The 17,460-nt window shown below is 39.4% G+C and overlaps 1 protein-coding gene across 4 annotated transcripts in view; it reads left to right on the forward strand.

Moving 5' to 3' along the window:
• The window catches only part of fndc3a (fibronectin type III domain containing 3A), a 56,232-nt gene that overhangs the window by 29,862 nt on the left and 8,910 nt on the right, over window positions 1–17,460 (forward strand). For 3 of the 4 annotated variants that reach the window (XM_087851130.1, XM_087851132.1, XM_087851134.1), the window contains 14 exons: window positions 8,646–8,722; window positions 8,830–9,076; window positions 9,299–9,589; window positions 10,068–10,126; window positions 11,277–11,443; window positions 11,555–11,614; window positions 11,732–11,870; window positions 12,249–12,302; window positions 12,394–12,518; window positions 12,689–12,863; window positions 13,752–13,838; window positions 15,965–16,103; window positions 16,620–16,688; window positions 16,826–16,944. In XM_087851130.1, coding sequence (XP_087707256.1) covers window positions 8,646–8,722; window positions 8,830–9,076; window positions 9,299–9,589; window positions 10,068–10,126; window positions 11,277–11,443; window positions 11,555–11,614; window positions 11,732–11,870; window positions 12,249–12,302; window positions 12,394–12,518; window positions 12,689–12,863; window positions 13,752–13,838; window positions 15,965–16,103; window positions 16,620–16,688; window positions 16,826–16,944 — 1,808 coding nt within the window. The remainder of the gene's footprint in view (window positions 1–8,645; window positions 8,723–8,829; window positions 9,077–9,298; window positions 9,590–10,067; window positions 10,127–11,276; window positions 11,444–11,554; window positions 11,615–11,731; window positions 11,871–12,248; window positions 12,303–12,393; window positions 12,519–12,688; window positions 12,864–13,751; window positions 13,839–15,964; window positions 16,104–16,619; window positions 16,689–16,825; window positions 16,945–17,460) is intronic. The other variant, XM_087851133.1, reaches the window with a different exon arrangement.

Genomic DNA, 17,460 nt, shown 5'->3' on the forward strand with positions numbered 1-17,460 from the left:
GTGTTGTCTAATATGGCATAACGTTCAGTTAAGTCAGTCTTAACTTTTTTTTAACTCACTGGATGTTTTTCACCCATCTTTATTCATTAATGCATAGAGACAAAAAAAAAGTATTTTCTCAGTTCTCTGTTTTTTGCCTTTGAAAATTAGTTCATACAATGTCATCTGTTAATCTATTTTTGGAATACAATAGTTTCCCCAGCATTTTAAAAAGCGATAATTAGGTGTTGTTTGACTATGTGTTTTCTGCATAGATAACACGGCAACAGTATTAGATCAAGGTTTAATTAAGTTTCATCATCACCTCGTACATATGAATACATATAAAATGTTAAAGCTTCAAACTAATTCATTTGCAGCAGAAATCATCAACAGCTAATGAAAAATAAGGCACCTGCATGACTGATGCTCAACTGAAGAGCCTTTTCTGGCATTTGGTAGAGAAGGCGTGGCTGTCAGATAATCATATTAATCTTCACTTTGCATCATGTTTACAAAGAGAAAATGAAAGTTGAAATGTTTGCATAAACTTAGCCTTGAGAAAACTAGAGACCTAGAGGGGAGTAGGACAAAGGGAGATTAAGTTGAGCCTAAAGTCAAAGTTGGGCTGGTAAATCTGATCATTCTACTGTTATGTTCGTCATTTAAGTCATGGTGGTTGGTAGTGGTACATTTAACTGCTTCATATCTTAAAGCATGCATAATATTTTCCACCGTTACGTATGTAAATAGGGTGGAAAAATTACTAAAGGAGGGGTTGTATTGAATTACAGGGTTGCAGTAGTGTTAATAAAGTGCTTGATGAGTGCGTTTTTTTTCTCAGGATATGGTAATCTGATTAACACAGATTCTGTTCTTGTCAGTTATTTCCTTTATGTGGAGTCATTCAGCTTGGTTTTTTTCGCCTTGAAAGAGAGGAAGTCGGTGAGGATGCAGTGACGTATTTTTACTAAAAAAATATCAGAATGGTAGTCATGTGTCATAGCTCTCAGCTTGCTCAGTGCCATAATTGCATGTATAGTTTCAGTTACAACAGCGACTAGTTCAAAGAATGGCATATGACAAAATGTTTTTAAGACAAATATTGTTAAACATGCTTAAAGGACAGATTCCTGTTTTGTAGTATGTGATGTACATGTGGTCATGCAAGCATTGTTAAAGGGTTGTTTTGTTTACTATAATCATTCCATCTGTCTTTAAATATCTTTTTCTACCATACCAAGTGAAGGGGGACAAAACCACCAGTTTTCCCCTTCCTTTTCAAAAGATTTCCTAAACTTTATTTCTGGAGTTAATAAGAGGCTTCAGCAGTCTGAGACTGTTGAATCAAATGGGTATCTCCCAAAGGTACTGTGGTTTAAGTATGAAGTTCTTTATTTTCTTCATCTGGACACTGTTTTCCTTGTCAATATGGCAGCAAGAGTGTAACATGAAGAATTAGATGCCTACTGAAAAGTACAGTTAGTTTGGAAGGTATTCATTTGACTTGTCAAACTCAGACTGCTGAACGCTCCTGTTACGTTTGCTGAACTTTAGAAGAGAGCTTTTTTTTTTTTAATCAAAGCCTTCAGACTTTGTCCCTCATCACTTGAATTACACATAAGGAAGAGATCTGTGACCATTGTAAACAGGAGCAGTGATTAAAGCAAGCAAAACCGGTTTTGTGCACTCATACGATCACATGTACTGTTTTTAGAAGACTTAAAAATGAGTGAGCCTATTGTTTAACACAACAAACTAACAAAAAAGACGTTAACAAAATGTGCATTATTTATACGAATCTAGCATGAGAAATGCTTGATTACGCTCAGTTAATATGTAATTTTGTTCTCTTTATATTCTTCTCCCTCATCTCATTAAAAATCAATTGTCCTGATGAATGGTGCATCTGTAATCTATATATCATAATGTAAAAGAAAAATATGGCATAATTACAGTGTTTAGTAGAGGACTTGGGGCAAAAGATGTTTGAGTAAGATGTGTTACTCATGCTTATTTGTCCTGATGGCATTTCCTTTTCCACAATTGTTGGTGATTACGCTGGCATTGTGACAGCAACAATGAAGTCTAGCCCTAACGTGTTGCTGACAGTGTGAAGGAGGGGGGGAAAAGTGCCAGCGTATTTGTAGGATGGAGCATTGTGGTACCATAATTATAAATGATAAATTGTAGTTGCCTGGAGAAAACATTGATCTGAAAATGATTTGCTTTGTTTATGGCTTGGTACACGGGACATCCTGCCCTGTATTGACATTTCCTCGAGCTCATAGCCACTCTTGTGTTCTCTCTCTCTCCAATTGTGAATTTGATATGATAAAGAAAAAGATGTTAACATAGTGTGATTAATTTCTGATACCCTTTGTGACCCCATTAAAGGCATTCAGCATTGTAGGACACATTTAATGATTTCCATATAGACTGCTGCTTACTGTCTCATTGTGTCTGGGCCTTTTGTCTATACCATGTGGAATATAGAAATTTTTTTTAGATGACATGCCCCAGGGATCTATAGTTAAATGACAAAGGAGTTATAGAAAGTGATACTGCCCAGCTAGGAAGCCATAATACAGTGTGCTCACAGCAGGGGCTCTTCTCCCTACTCCTCTCTTCTGAGTTCTCACACCAGTCCCCCATTATGAGCTTAGTAAACCTTCCTAATAGGGAGCAAGCATGCATAGTTTCCATCAGAGGAGAAACAAGGAGCTAAGAGGTGCCACATAGATCAGTGTGACTGCTACTAACTGGCCTGTCACAGGGTGCACTCATCTCTCTGTGACGTGAATAGAGGGATGACTCACCGCTTGCAGTGCAAGGAGGGAGGAAGAAGTGTATGTGTGTGTGTGTGTGTGTGTGTGTGTGTCTGTTTGTGCTTGCAGGCATGCATGCATGCATGCATGTATGTGCTGGTTGATTGGGTTGTTTTTTGTTTTGCTTTTCCCCCTCCCTTGTTTATTCAGAACAACCCATACAACACAACAATATCTCTGTTCACTTAAGTGTTTAATGTGCACGTGTATGCTTCTATCTTTAACCCTGGTGTGTATGATGGTATCACAAAGCCAAAAGGATCTGGCTTACGCACTTTTTGCTTTATACGACATCATTTTGTGTATTCATATATTCACATATTTTTAGCAGCTTAACACACAGAAATTGTGCACATTAGGGCATGGCAGCCAGGTTAATAGGAATGCACAGTCTTGTTAAATGGTTGTTTATAGAAGGCGTTTGCCTTTTTGCTAAGTTGGAGGCGGGACCTGAGATGATAGAATCTAATTGGAGTGGCCATTTACTGTGCTTGTGTTGGGTAACTTTCTTGCCACAAGGAGAGTGGACATGCCCTCACAGTTTCAGGCCAGCACTCCCTAATTTGGCTTTCTCTTTACCTACTTCTAGATGCCAAATCTAGACGTAGATGAAGAAAGCTGCATCACTGGAATCTGTAGCCACCTGATAAGCTTGGTGACAGATGAGGCAAGTCAGCTTCAGGACCACTAGGTTGATTAGATCCACTTCTTTATGTGATATAGCCTTGCGGTGATTCACCATCACTTTGGATGATTCAGTCAGTGGTTTATGGCATAAAGCTCTGTCTAGTTCTACGGAGCTTATTGAACCTGATAGTGATTTGCCATTTTTCACAAAAAATCTGTCATTTTGGTATTGTGACAGGAAGCTAAAAATAGTGTGCACAGACCTTCATGTTACTGAGCAGACACGCACCTTACTCAGTTTGATTATTCAGTCCTTCTGCTTACGTGTCCCTTATCTCTGCCGAGGCTGTCTCACAGCTATGAAACACTTCACTTCACTTCATTTCTGATGATCTGCAGGTGTCTTTAGTCCTTCTTTTTCCCTATTGAAGAAAGTTACATCTATCATATCCTGTGCCTTAAACTGTCTACACTGTCTACTATGGTGTAGTCCGTTTTGAGACTGTTTTGATGACAATTTATGTTCAAGAAGTTCTACGAAAATAATTCTTATCATTTAAGTTTTTGGGGTTGAGTTAATTTGATCCACTTCACTTGCAGTATCATTAACTTGAATTTTTTGAGCTTGTTAGTGCATACTAACCTTCGGAAAAACTGTTTCAGATACCCTAGTAAACTGTATGTATGTAACCATCACATTTCCCCCCCAACAACAGGAAAAAAAAACATTAAATGAGAATTTCAAATATGGATTATACTTTTTCTGTCGCCGCTTAATTTCCCACCACTTTTTTAGGTGTAATTTATACTTCAGTGTTAAATCTATATGGAGTCTATGATGTAATCTACACTAGTGTCTAATGCTGTTGCTGAAATTTAAACTGGTGTGCCTGCACTTAGGCAGTTTGTCTCTTCAAATTAAAGCATTCTCCTCCTGTCTACCTGAAAAAATGGTGGCAGAAGAAGTGGCCGCTAGAAATGTTTAGAATGAAACGATGGTAATGAATGAACCCATCGTAATTGGTGCAACATTGGTCCAACGTTACTCAGTCTTCGACTGAGTAGCTAAGGCCATCATGAAACGGTTGCTGGTGGCACAGTCTACCAGCAACCAGTGGTCAGCCTATTATTTTAACTGGAAATAAACAGAAATTTGGATGAATTGCATCATTTAAAATTAAAACCCATGTGAACAGCTGTAGTTGGACTTCTTTTCATACACAACACCCTCTCCCAAACCACAGCCATCACATATGGTTTACAGGATTGGGCTGCAAACATCAAACACATTAGCACTATTTTTATGCTCATCACCTCCCCCACCTAACTCCAAGGACATGTACACAAACATGGGGATGCAGACAGTTCATTCACAGCTTCTGCAGTGAGTAGCTCTAAGAATGACTGAGCTTGTGAGTCATTCTCCCGCTGCTGCGTTGATACCAAGGGAAAAAGGGTAAAGAGGATATGATTGGGGGAGGGGGGTCAACTTAACCCCACCCTCCACCCCCGTTTAGGCAGTGGGGGGATGTCCATAGCAATAAGATGGTTGCATGTCTCTTAAGCCGTTTTTGTGTTTGTGAAATTATCATATCAGACATCATAACTTTATGTCAGGAGGAGACTGGTTTTAAAGTGGAATCTTTATTTCCTGAACATAGTCAGATAATTCATTATTTACAAAAAAGTGCCCCCTGGAGTCATGGCCCCTCTCTTGTTCTGGTTTAGTCTGGCTTACAGCAGTATAAGCCTCTGATGTTCTGTAATAAGCACAAGCATGAAGGTTACTGACTCCCTCCCTTCCTGTAAACGTCATTCATACCGGTGGGGGCTGCAAGAATCACGCAGATGCCTTAACATTTTTAGGATATTCAGATTAACTTTACAAATACCCAAGAAAATGTCTATTTTTTCTTAAAATGTTCAATTGTTTACAGCTTCCTCAAGTTCTGGTTTGCACAGTTCCCTCTCCTTTTTTTCTCCTCCTCTATCTGGATAGATTGGTGATGGTTGGATGCTAGCAGGCATATTTTGGATCAGCACCGTGTCTGAGGATGGGTGTACACATGCAGGCTTTATAATCTGATAATAAAATGTTGCGCTTGTTATAAATTACTGCCTTCTTAATTTGATGAAAGATATTTCCCGCCTAAAAGAAAAATGCTATATCATGCAAAAAAGGGAACCATTTGCCACAGTGTCATCACTAAAAATTCAGGTTATGGTTTTAAGTTCTAATTATTACTTTTTGGGATTATTGACAGTTCAGTACTTCTTTTTCCCTTGCTTGGGTGTAATTATTATCCACTGTCAGTAAATGTGCTTGCATTCCCTTGCCTACCCTAACTCTCCTCTTTATTTGCTGATAGAGACAATTTATTAGCTCTAATTAATCAAGCCCACTCCATCTTTATAGGACCACAGTTCATCGTGTTGCCAGTGAGAGCTCATTGAGAGCGCCCATGTGAAAATATGACTGTTGTTCCCTCTGAATGCTTTCCCGGATTTTTACACTTAACCCTGACAGACTCTATGTAGCTTATCTGCTTCTTTGTAGTCTTCAAATGTAATTGAGGGTTCATCGTACATCGGATTAAACATGACAGTTTGCTTGTATTATAGCAAGCAAATTTTATAATCTATTATTTCAACACCACGTCTGTCAAGTTTCGTATTTTTGCAGCATGCACGTGAAGTTCCGCTTGACTGTTTTTGTTATTGAGCTCCATTTTAAGACAAGAGGAAACAGGTGGGTGCTCAAAGGGCCTCAGCTTATTTTTGTGTATGTGAACATGTATGTGGCCTTTTGAAAAGTCTTTAACTCCTAGAGGAATACTGATACTTTCTTTTTCTTAATGAGTTTTTCTTTTTTCTGTGGCTACTTCCTCTGGAAGGCTGGCACTCCATGGCCACGTCAGCACAACCAGTGCTTCGGTTGACTCAGGGGGAGGAGGGGATGGGGATGTGGCCTTTTTTTTTTTTTCTTCTCAAATAATCTGATCTTTGTCAGCACGCGTGCGTCAGTTTGATGTAAAAAGAGTGGGTGTCTCCCCCTATTTTCCACCCTGCTTCTCACATTGTGGACTCCTATCCTGCCTCTCTTACCTTGTACTTTCTAGCCCATGCACTCCAAGTTGGTAGACACAAAGCTTTTCATTCTGTGTGAACAACGTATAGCATGCTAATGAGATTAATCAGATTTCCTGTTCCTCAGCATCAGAGGCACTAACTAGAATTGCTTTCGGCAGTTGTTAGGCAGATGTGCTGCTTAGTACTGAGTGGCATAACAGATTTTTCTTAAAAGTGAGTAGAGTTCACAATGCAGCCCTTGAACTCCTACTCAAATTATATTGTTAATCTAAAAATCTATGATGGCTGAGCCAGTGTGAATGGCTTCATTCAGACAAAGTATCCTCATGTTACCTGAATTTTTGTCCTTGCACAGCCTGTGTTCTTAGGCAGGGAAATGACTCACTGCCTGTTTGCCCTTTTGACTTCAGTATAAAAGGCCTATCTTCTGTTTGTCTTATTCAAGAAAGTTTATTAGCAGGGAGCAGGTGCCCTGCAAAATCATGGGCTTACGTAGTTGGGTCTCCTGGAGGCTACTGTTGATGCATTTAGTCTTGGCTCGGTACACTGGGTCAGTGGGGTAAAATTCTTTGTAACCCTTGTAAAGCAAATAATACCAGAAAGGGGATGTGAGTATGATGCAATTCTAAGCTGTCGTACTACTTTTCTTTGTAAACTGATGCAAACGCCTCATGATCAGCTGTAGATTAAAGTTAACATTTCTGTCTACCCATATGGAAATTTACCTTCTCTTATCATGTATTCATGATTTTTCTCCCCTCTCACATTTCTCCCACAGCCTGTAGAATAATATACAAGCATATAAATGATTACATTTACTTCCTTTCCTGATAGCAACAGCAAAATCACCAAAGCTGTGCAACATTCACACACGGATTGACCTACACAGATAAAGACTGCTGTGTCAGCTTCAATGGTGCAGCATTACTTTTCTCACAAAACAAAGTTGCTCGACTGCCTCTCAAACATTACCCGCCTCTGTGTTGGGCTGCTGATTACAACTGTGAACTCTGGACCTGTTATTCTGTGTTGAGATTTTATCTGTTTACACTTAACTAAATGCTACTGCAGTCTAAAGCAACAACCTCACAGTTACTGTAATTTGGTGCCGAATGTATTAACGGCAATGCTTCTGTTATTTGGAAGTAATAGTGGTGGAAATATCCAAAACAGGTAGCTGGCAAACTGGCAGCTGTTCCTATTTGTGCTCGTACCTGCTGTTAATCTTCCGTGAGACCTGGAGGCTGGACTTAGTGCTGAAGGAGGGCAGTGCTAAGTGTTAGTGGGAGTGTGGTAGGCTATAGTCCTAGACGCGTTAGAATTAGAATAGCTTTCACCTCTTATTACTCTTTTGACAAAATGAGTGAAAATGCTTAATCAAGCAATCTCTTTTGCTCTCCTCCATGACATATGGCATTGGGGGGGTTTGTCTTTGGTCTGTAAGAAGAGAAATGTGTGACTGTGCAAACTTGGCTGAGAGGTCTCTTTCTTTCTCCAAGGCTTTTTGCTGAGCTGTCTCTTCTCTGAGCTGAGCTAAGCCGTTGAACTGCCCCCCACAACAGAGCAGGAAACTTTGTTCCTCAGCACTTTTGGAAAGTGGTTTTCTTGCATTTGCCAGGATTTTTAAAAATGCGTTTTGGGCCTTTTTTCTCATAGGTATTAAGAAAATACTTATTGAAAATGCATCTGGTTTAGAAAAACAAATCATATGCGGGGATATTCCTCTTACAGAGGTGCAGCTTTAGTTAAAACTGCCTGTGCATGGGAATTATAAGTAGCTGAATGTGAGAAGTTTTTCTGACTTAGATTTAAGTAAAGCATGTTTATTATTTCTATAGAAGTTTTAAGGTAAATGGCCGCATTGTTGACTTTACTTATTGAGTGCCGTCTTCTGTAAATAAAGCCCTGACCCTTCAGTTAAAAAATGTAAATTGGGGGCTCTGGCTTAGTTTTGGATCACTCATTCATTGCTGCGTGGCATGTCGGAAATGTGCTACATTTGTGGATTGTGGTTCTGGTTTGCCATAGCTGTTGGGCTTGTATTAAACTTAAGCCCCGTGTATGACAGTGTTTATCCTGAGGGAAGGTGTTTGATCTTGCGCCTTTCTAACTTCTTCGTAGGTCCTGCTCAGGTTCCCATGATGTCTCCAAATGGTTCAGTGCCTCCAATCTATGTGCCTCCTGGATACATTTCACAGGTAGCCATTCATGCGCTATTTCCGTCTCAGTGTTTCTGATTGGCATCTTATCATTCTGAGAGTAGCTTTGATATCTGCTTTCAATGCTATTGTTTTTTCCCCCTTAGATCATAGAAGAGAACGGAGTGCGGCGGGTTCTGGTTTTACCTCAGCAACCAGAGTTCCACCCAGGGGGGCACTCCCCTCTCCACCATCCTCCTCCACCACCCCATGCCCACCTGCCTGCCTTCATCCCACACCCTGCCATGATGCCCCCTCCACATCACCTGTATACAGGCATGGCAGGGGGCGTGGGCGACATGAGCTCCCAGTACATCTCTCAGTACCATCCAGCTCATATTTACCCGGAGCAGGGTGAGTTGGAGTCAGGAGTCCCTGGATATACTGTTATACTTGTTGTGTTGTTTTTGTTTTGTTTTGTATTTGTTCTCAGCACTTTATTTGGATAGGCTGGTTACACACTAATGGCATGAGTCAAGTCTTACTCTTTTAGTTGCTTAATCTAAGAGAATTACTTCACTATCATCATGTGCATTTGCATGTCCATCTTATAAGAATAATGTGTTTGTGCTACAGTCTCTACAGATTCTCACTCCCAACATGGACGTCCATCGTTGGTTCACAGAGATGACAGAACTAACAAAACACATGAACGTCTGCAGAAGAAACTGAAGGAGCGTCAAGGAGGAGGGCAGGTGAAGGACAGCCCTCCCTCGTCACCACAGAAGTCCTGCAACAGTCCCCCAACGGTGGACATTCATAACGGTATTGGAGGGAAAGGGCTGGAGGCAGAGCAGGGGCAACTTAGGCACACAGTGTCCTCTCCTGACAAGCAGACAGGCAAGCGAAAAATTGGAGAGTCAGCAGGTAAGAGTATTAAAGGGTGGAGGTTTATCACGAGTTTTAGTTTTGGGTTTTAGCATGGTATTTGGGAAAACAACAGCTGGGCAAAGGTGATACTATTTAATCAGTCATGTTTTAATGTGCAGGAAGAATAGTTTCACATTGTGACCTGATGGAGATTGCTACAATGTGAAAACAACCCACTACTAATAATGAAGCATTTTAAAAATCGTTACAATATTTTTCAAGATCCAGTTAGAGAATTATTTTCACAGCTTAGAAATATCTGAATTCCTCACTTGATAGTTTTCTTTAAGTCTTTAAAGCTTAAGGGTAGTAACTAACAGAAGGTTGATCTGTAATCATTAATTTAAAAGAAGTTTGACATTTACAGAGTGATTTTGGTAGTACTGACGCATCCTGTTTGTTCAGCACGTAAAAACAGTAGCTATTATTAAAGTATTTTAATAAATTGATTTACTTTTTTCTCTTCTTTCCTCAGTACTTGACAAGGAGGCGCAGGCCCTACAAGCGCTCTTGAGCACCATCAATAAACCAGAGGTTGGTGTTTACTTCTTTCTTTTTTTAATCTAATTAATGCAGTTTGCATGAATTTATGTGATTCCGTTAACAAAAAATGAAACTGTAATGATGCTACAATGTTGCATCATTAAACATTCTATTAACAACCTCGATGAATTCTTACTTAGCATCTTGCTAATGGAGTCAGACCTGCTGACTACCATCCATGTGGGGATTTTTATTCCCAATTGTGCCGCAGCATTTATAAAAGTACTGAAAGGTTTGGTTTACTCTGTGTTAAACACATTTTTCCCCTGGCTCTCACATAGTTAGATTCTATACATGAGAAAGCCATTTGTTTTGCACCAAAATACATGATTAAATGTTATAGTTGCAAAATTATCTGATTGAAATATTCATACTAGATACATTTTATCCTTTGAAATTGCTATTTTAAAATGGTGTTGGGTTCTCAGCTGCCCAGCAGCTTTGTAGATAAATGAAGACGAGAATGGCTGTTCAATAGCAGCTGGGTCAGAATTAGTAGAACTGCAAATAGAATTTGCTTGACCTTATAAGATAAGATTTGTCACCGTTGGTACCGTCTGAGCTCCTTGTAAAAGTAGCAAAAACAACTCTGTTGGAAATATAATAGATAAAGTTAACAGAATACTGGGGAAGTTCAGCTCTTTGCTGCCATACTGGTCCGTTACTCAACAGAGAGTCAAACTGCGGGAAGGAAAAAGACTAAGGTGGGCCTGCAGGGCAGAGGGGAGGAGGTACAGACTTGACCTGATTGAGTTCTTCCACATATGAATCCCCCCCCTGCAGAGTAGCTCAACCTATTTTTAAATCTTCTCCAAACAGAATGGAAAAAAAAATCTTAGGGTTGCACAGCTCATCCCTGCCAGAAGCTGAAAACCTTTTTCCCAATGCACTGTCAGTTTGCATATTTTGATCCCACACTCTTTTCCACTACCAAGCAATATGTTTGTTTTGGAAAATGCAAGAATAAGAAATGCTTCCGTTTTTAAGACTTCTAAGCAGGGCTGTTTACCAGCCATAACCAGTTTTGGTTCTGAGTTTTAAGGGTTGTAGGAAATTATTAATTTGACAGTATTTTAAGAGTCTGCAGATACTGTGAAGAAGGAATAACTTGATACTCATCCAATGTATTTTCTTGTGATAGGTGTCAGACATCGAGGCCAGAGGAGCAACAGTGAGCTGGAGTGCGCCCACCAAGCCAGAAAGTGAGAATGACAGCAAGGAGGATGACCCCAGCTTCTCAGAGCCTCTCTGCTATGATGTCTCCATCTCAATTAGTGGTAAAGATGGGAAGTACCAGAGCATGCACTGGTGAGTATAAGAAACATCCACAAGTTTTAACATCAGTTGTCATGACAAATTAAGCATAGACTATGTCCTTATCAAACTCTAAAGGTGTTTTTTCATTTTCCTTTAATGCAGTGGGGAAGAACTAAGTGCAACTTTAGAACTCCTTCGGCCAGCAACAGACTATCATGTCAGGTTGGTGCAACACTCCACCACCTCTTATTTCAAATCTAGATTTAGTACTCCTAGGAATAATGTATAAACATGTTTTTTTTTTTGTTGTTGTTGTTGTTTGTGTCGTCGTCCCCCCAGGGTCCAGGCGATGTGTAGCGGTTTACAGGGAAACCCATCAGAGGCTGTGAGCTTCACCACTTTAAGCTGTGAGCCAGATCCTCCCAATCCTCCCAAGAAGATCAGTGGGACCAAGAATTATCTTTTACTTCAGTGGAAGGTAAAAGAAAAGACTGCCTGATGAAGCCACAGTTTTAAAGCTGGACATTAAGAAGCAGCAAGAAAGATGACGAAATATTGAAACTATGATTTCTTTTGTGTTCAAGAATGATAGTAGGTGATAGTAATAAACGATGCACACATATTTGCCCCTTGAGGCGGAATAATGACGAAAAGTTAAGATTCCCGTACTTTCTATGATTACCTGATAATTATAAATACCTTCCCTTCACAATTGTTACCATGCCCCCATCAGTGTTGTACCACTTCTGTGTTTTCATTCAAACTGTTCTATGGTGAGGATTAATGCTAGTGCACAGACTACTAGTTAGTTGAAATATTAAAAACCTGTTTTTTTGTTTGCTTTTTTTATCTACAGGCTCCATGTGACAATGGTTCCAAAATTCAAAACTACATACTCCAGTGGGATGAGGTAATTTTTTTTTTTTTTTATCTCTAAAGAATTGATATTTGTGTTCAACTAGTATTCCAGTTTCTTAAGTTAAACACTTTGTTCTTTAAAGGGGAATGGCACTGGTGTTTATGAACAGTGCTACTATGGACCTCAGAAGCAGTACAAAGTGACCAAGCTTTCTCCAGCTTCACGATACTCTTTCCGCCTTGCAGCCAAAAATGACATGGGTACAAGGTAGGTGCATTAACGTCCTATTATCTCCTGAATGGCACCCTCCCTGTTGTCCGTTATTATATTGCTGTTTCTTCCATCCACTGTCTTCATCTATGTCTGTCTCTCACTGTGTTTCTTCTGTCTCTCTCTCCCATTCTTTCCCATCCACCATCTCTCTCTGCCCTCCCCAGCGAGTTCAGTGAAGTGGTGGACCTGTTCACCTCATGCAGTGTGCCATTGCCACCCTTCCCTCCAGAGCTGGAGATGGCGGGGGTGACCTGGCTGTGTCTGAAGTGGCAGAGGCCTGCTAGCTCTCCAAAGGAGGATGACATCTTTTATACTTTGGAAATGGAGGAGGAAGGCTCGGTATGTCTCCTGCGTAAACCTAAAATCATCTGATCATGTGAGATTGTAGCTCATGTATGAAACAGCAGTATATCCAGACACTGTTTTCTGTAAAATATTATGTTTTCCCATCCACGTGAAGTGCCTCCCGTTAATGCATACAGGCATCTCTTAGACTGCTGTGTTTCCAGTTGTGTTGCCATCTTGAGTTTGTGAAAGAGTATAAAATATGTACATTTTCCACATTTTGTTGCGCTTAGACTTACCTTAATTCTTTGTCCATTGTGTCCTACTTCTGTTGGTGTTCCTAAGATTCGTTCTGTGCCTAATTGAAATAATTAATATTAACAGATGTAACAGTCTGTATTAGGTCTCACAGTTGATGATGTCAGAGTTGGAAACTAAGTAGTGAGGTCAAAAAAACATGCCCATAGACTTGCAAGAAAGGGTTGACTCAATCCACGAATGTAGGAAAGGATACAAGAACATTTAAAAAGTGTTAGGTACTCGAGAGTAGGTTGTCTCTATTGAAGGTGGTTTCTCATACCTTTTAAAAATAATGGTAAGTCCATCCTTAATCCTGAATCACAAGAGTCACAGCTACCGGTTAAAGGTTTAAAGAAAAATTGGAGCAAGAGGGCTTGGTAAGACAGGTAACACCGAAGCCAATTGATTTTTATTTTATTTATTTTTTTTCATTTTATTTTGGCTAGGTTAAAAAGTTGACATATTTGTAGTTTTGTTGCTTTTGCCTGTCCCTCAAAACGTAGAACCAGACGAAAGCTTCCGTAATCCCTGCAGCTATTGCTCCTGCAGACCACTTTGCTTTCTGTGCTACAGTGGTTGTCTTGAAAGCCATTGCTCACCTGGTTGTTTTCCTCCTCCCTTTGTCATTTGTCTTTGTCTCAGGGATATGGCTTCCAGACAAGCTACAACGGTGACGAACTCTCCTTCACCGTTAGGAATCTCCACAGGAGCACCAAGTACAAGTTTAGGGTAAGGGAGCCCAAAGACTGACTTTGGTCCTTTTGGTTGTACTTTAATTTGAAATAAATGAAATCATATCTTTTAAATGAAAATATTAAAAGACTGCAGATCATAAATGTAGAACTTCTGAAATGTATGCTCAGGGATGCAGTGAAGCATTCCTGTCCAACGTTTTGGAAAAATGTTGAGGTTAACAAATTCTGAATGAGCATATATTTATGTTTATTTATTTATTTTTAAAGCTTCAATATTTGATATGTTGGCTTGGGAATTATTTGCTTATTATTATTATTATTATTATTATTATTATTATTATTATTATTATTATTATTGAGTGTCCCAATGATTTTGAGAACAAGGTTGTGGAGTGTGTATGGAGAGGAACAGCTTTTAGGCGGGGAATTTGCTGAGTTCAATGTTGACCCTGTGAGTCATCTGTTTTGCAAGATTCTGCTAGCAAAGCAGTGGGCAGCTGACAACATCAACAGGAACAGCCAATGAGAAGCTAGTTGTGCAAAGTGTTTGAGCCACACAAGTTTTTTGGGCCGGCAGTAATGTTAGAACCTTTGGACAAATAGTTGCCTGTGTCTTCTTCCCTATATATCTTTCTCTTTCACACATTCCCAGATTCCCAGTCTTTCCCATTCTCCCCAACATTATTAGTCTCCTATTTAATTTTTGAATGTTTACTAAAGAGTTTTGAGCTCAAAGATTAATAATTGGTTGAAATTAAACTGAAGATGTGACGCCTGCTTGAGATGTATGATCCATATCTTTATATAAAATAGTGTGTGTTCAATAAATCTGTAAGATTAGCTTTTCTAAATATTTGTAGCGTGTTAGACGTCTTAAATGAGTTTTGTCTAAAACACAGTTCCATATCCTGTAAATATTTTTGTTTTATTGATTACAGCAATTTGTAAATGTTCTAAATGAAAATGCTGTTTAGCCTTGTTTGAGCAGTTCTGAAAGATATAGATCCCACTTTTAAGAGGTTTACTGTGCCCTGTTAAACTAAACATTTCTCAGAGATGGCATCATCTCAGCTGTGACGTTAGTGAGTTCTTAGCTCGAATCCATCTTTAAAAATATCATTTTTGCCCAGCATTTTCACCGCAGACATCCAGACGTTCAGACATATAAACACCTGCCCAATTTCCCCAAACTATCTTTGTGGTTGTTTCTACTACACTGGTTGTCCTCAGAAGGAAGTGGTGGGTTTCTGGTTTTGGTGCTAGAGGCAGCAGTGCTGATTGACAAAACACATAGAAGACATTCTTTTAATTCAGGTGAACTGCTTTTGTGGTATTTCCTTTGGAAAAAAAAAAAGGTTTATTACATAAGTTCCTCCATACGACTGTATTTAACAAGTGTGTCATATTCAGTTAGCTAAGTAGCTGTACTCCTAAACTGCAGTTGCACTAGATCACAGGTGTTCAGTGTGTCTCCCCTCTCATAATAACTGTTATTTTTCTGCAGCAGGTGACAGTAACAGGTGCTATTTTTCTGCTCTGTATTTCAAGAGCAAGAAATCCCAATTAATTAATAGACTGGTAATAGAATTTATAAGCTTTACTCACATGGCCATACGAATCCACACCACAGCATTGCTAAGCATGAAACTGTCAGAAAAGTATCACATAAACAAGCCGCCATATGGCTAAATGATAGAAATATTCATTAGCCAGAAATCCTCACTCCCTCATTTCCAATTTTCCAGCTGCACATTGCGAAGGCAGGCTATGCACTGTGCAGGTTTGTTTGGTACAATACGTGGATGAACGCTGCTCAGCGTGCTCACAGAGATTTCGATATTATAGCCGAAGCGGCAGAGAAATGCAAATCCCAATAAAGCTTATTGTCTCATTTCATGATTGCCTTTTGAATTGACAAAAATAAAACCTGTTTAGACACCACAAGCTCTGCAGAGTCATCTCTTTCATAATGTGCTATTTGCCTGAGGCCATTTTAGTTGCAGGCATACTGTTTACTTTGTCTCATGGATCTGGTTGGTGGTTATTATCAGGGAAAAATAATGATCTTTATACACTTTACTACCTAGGGGGGAAAAAAGAATTAATTTCCTGATAGGAGTTTATTATTTATTTATTTGTGCATTTCTGCACCTCCTCCAGGTGGCGGCATACAACTCAGAGGGCAAGAGCAACCCTAGCCAGGTGGTCGAGTTCATCACAAAACCAGATATACCTGGCTGTCCCTTCAAGCCTGTCATCAGAGGAAGAGTCCTGCCCAACAGCTTCAAAATGGCCTGGGGTAGGTTTTCTACTAGTTGCCCTTTTGACTTATTAAAACCTTTCACTCTTCATGTAGTTGACAGCCTGGCAAGTCCAGTTTGTAAGTTCATTTTTCTGACTGAGCTCTGCCTGGACCTATGTGACGGATGACATCCCAGGCTGTCTGTACTATAGATGATTGACAATTCTCTTCTCTTCAGACCTAAGCATGAATCCTTCATACACACACCTCACTGGACAAACACATCCATCACCGCTGTACGTGTCTGTGCTTCCAGATTTCAAAATACCATTAAAAAACAAGTCTGCAGTTGTGAAGATATTTTCAAATGTTTCTGTGCACTAAAATGAGTTTCAGAAGAAAAAACAAGGCAACATCCTTGGCCAATCATGCAAATCAAATTTCGTAGATTCATAGCACACTTTTAAAATGAATTAATATATTTCAGGTGGATAAGTAGTCAACCCTTTTGGGGACATAATGATTTATATAGAAAAATAATTATTTTAATTATGTGCTTGTGTTAAAATTTAGAACCCCCTAAAGATGATGGTGGCTCAGAAATCACTAAGTATGTTGTGGAGCTGTCTGAAGGCACAAGTGGTAAGTTCCTCATGGTGACAGTAATAATTTACATAATTTAATAATACATGATTTCATTTATTGAAATCATTTTAATGTAATTAAAATGGTCTGTGCGTGCGTGCGTGCGTGTGTTTTTTGTTATGTTTTTTTCTTAGGCTCACCGTGGGGGCAGGTGTACTCGGGGCCAGCTCTGGAACATGTGTGTGAGGGCTTGAAGCCCGGCTGCTCCTACCAGACGCGAGTTTACTGCATGAGCGAGGGGGGGCAGAGCCCGGTGAGTCATTCAACGTCAGTACACGTGTGCACATGGTTGCGCACATAGCCTTGTGTTTCACCACAGGAATTCAGAGTTTGATGCATCAGTTACATATTTATTTGATTGCAGGGAGAAAAGGGAGGGTAATATGTTGTTTTTTGGGTGTTTTTTGTTTTGTTATGCTTTTTTTGTTTTTGTTTTTTAAATGATTTGCATACACGTGAACTGAGATTACTGTTAGAAACATTAGAAAAATGTAACAGACATTTATTTATCTTATAAAAACTTTCAGATTATTATTATTATTATTATTATTATTATTTTGGTTATGAATGATGCATTTCTGAGCTGTTATTCAAAGTGTTGTGAGTAAGCAGACAGTGATGATTTGATTAATTTGACACAAATGATTCTAGATATGCAATCTATTTATGGCAAGTTTTAATAGGAAATTGTCATTCAGTCAGTTGCTTATGTTGGATATTAGACTGTTTCCTGGTGTGTAAGTACAAGACAAAGCCTGCTAATCGATTA

This window comes from Neolamprologus brichardi, chromosome 14 (assembly GCF_056152115.1).
Source record: "Neolamprologus brichardi isolate AB-2024 chromosome 14, ASM5615211v1, whole genome shotgun sequence".
NCBI classification, from domain to species: Eukaryota; Metazoa; Chordata; class Actinopteri; order Cichliformes; family Cichlidae; genus Neolamprologus; species Neolamprologus brichardi.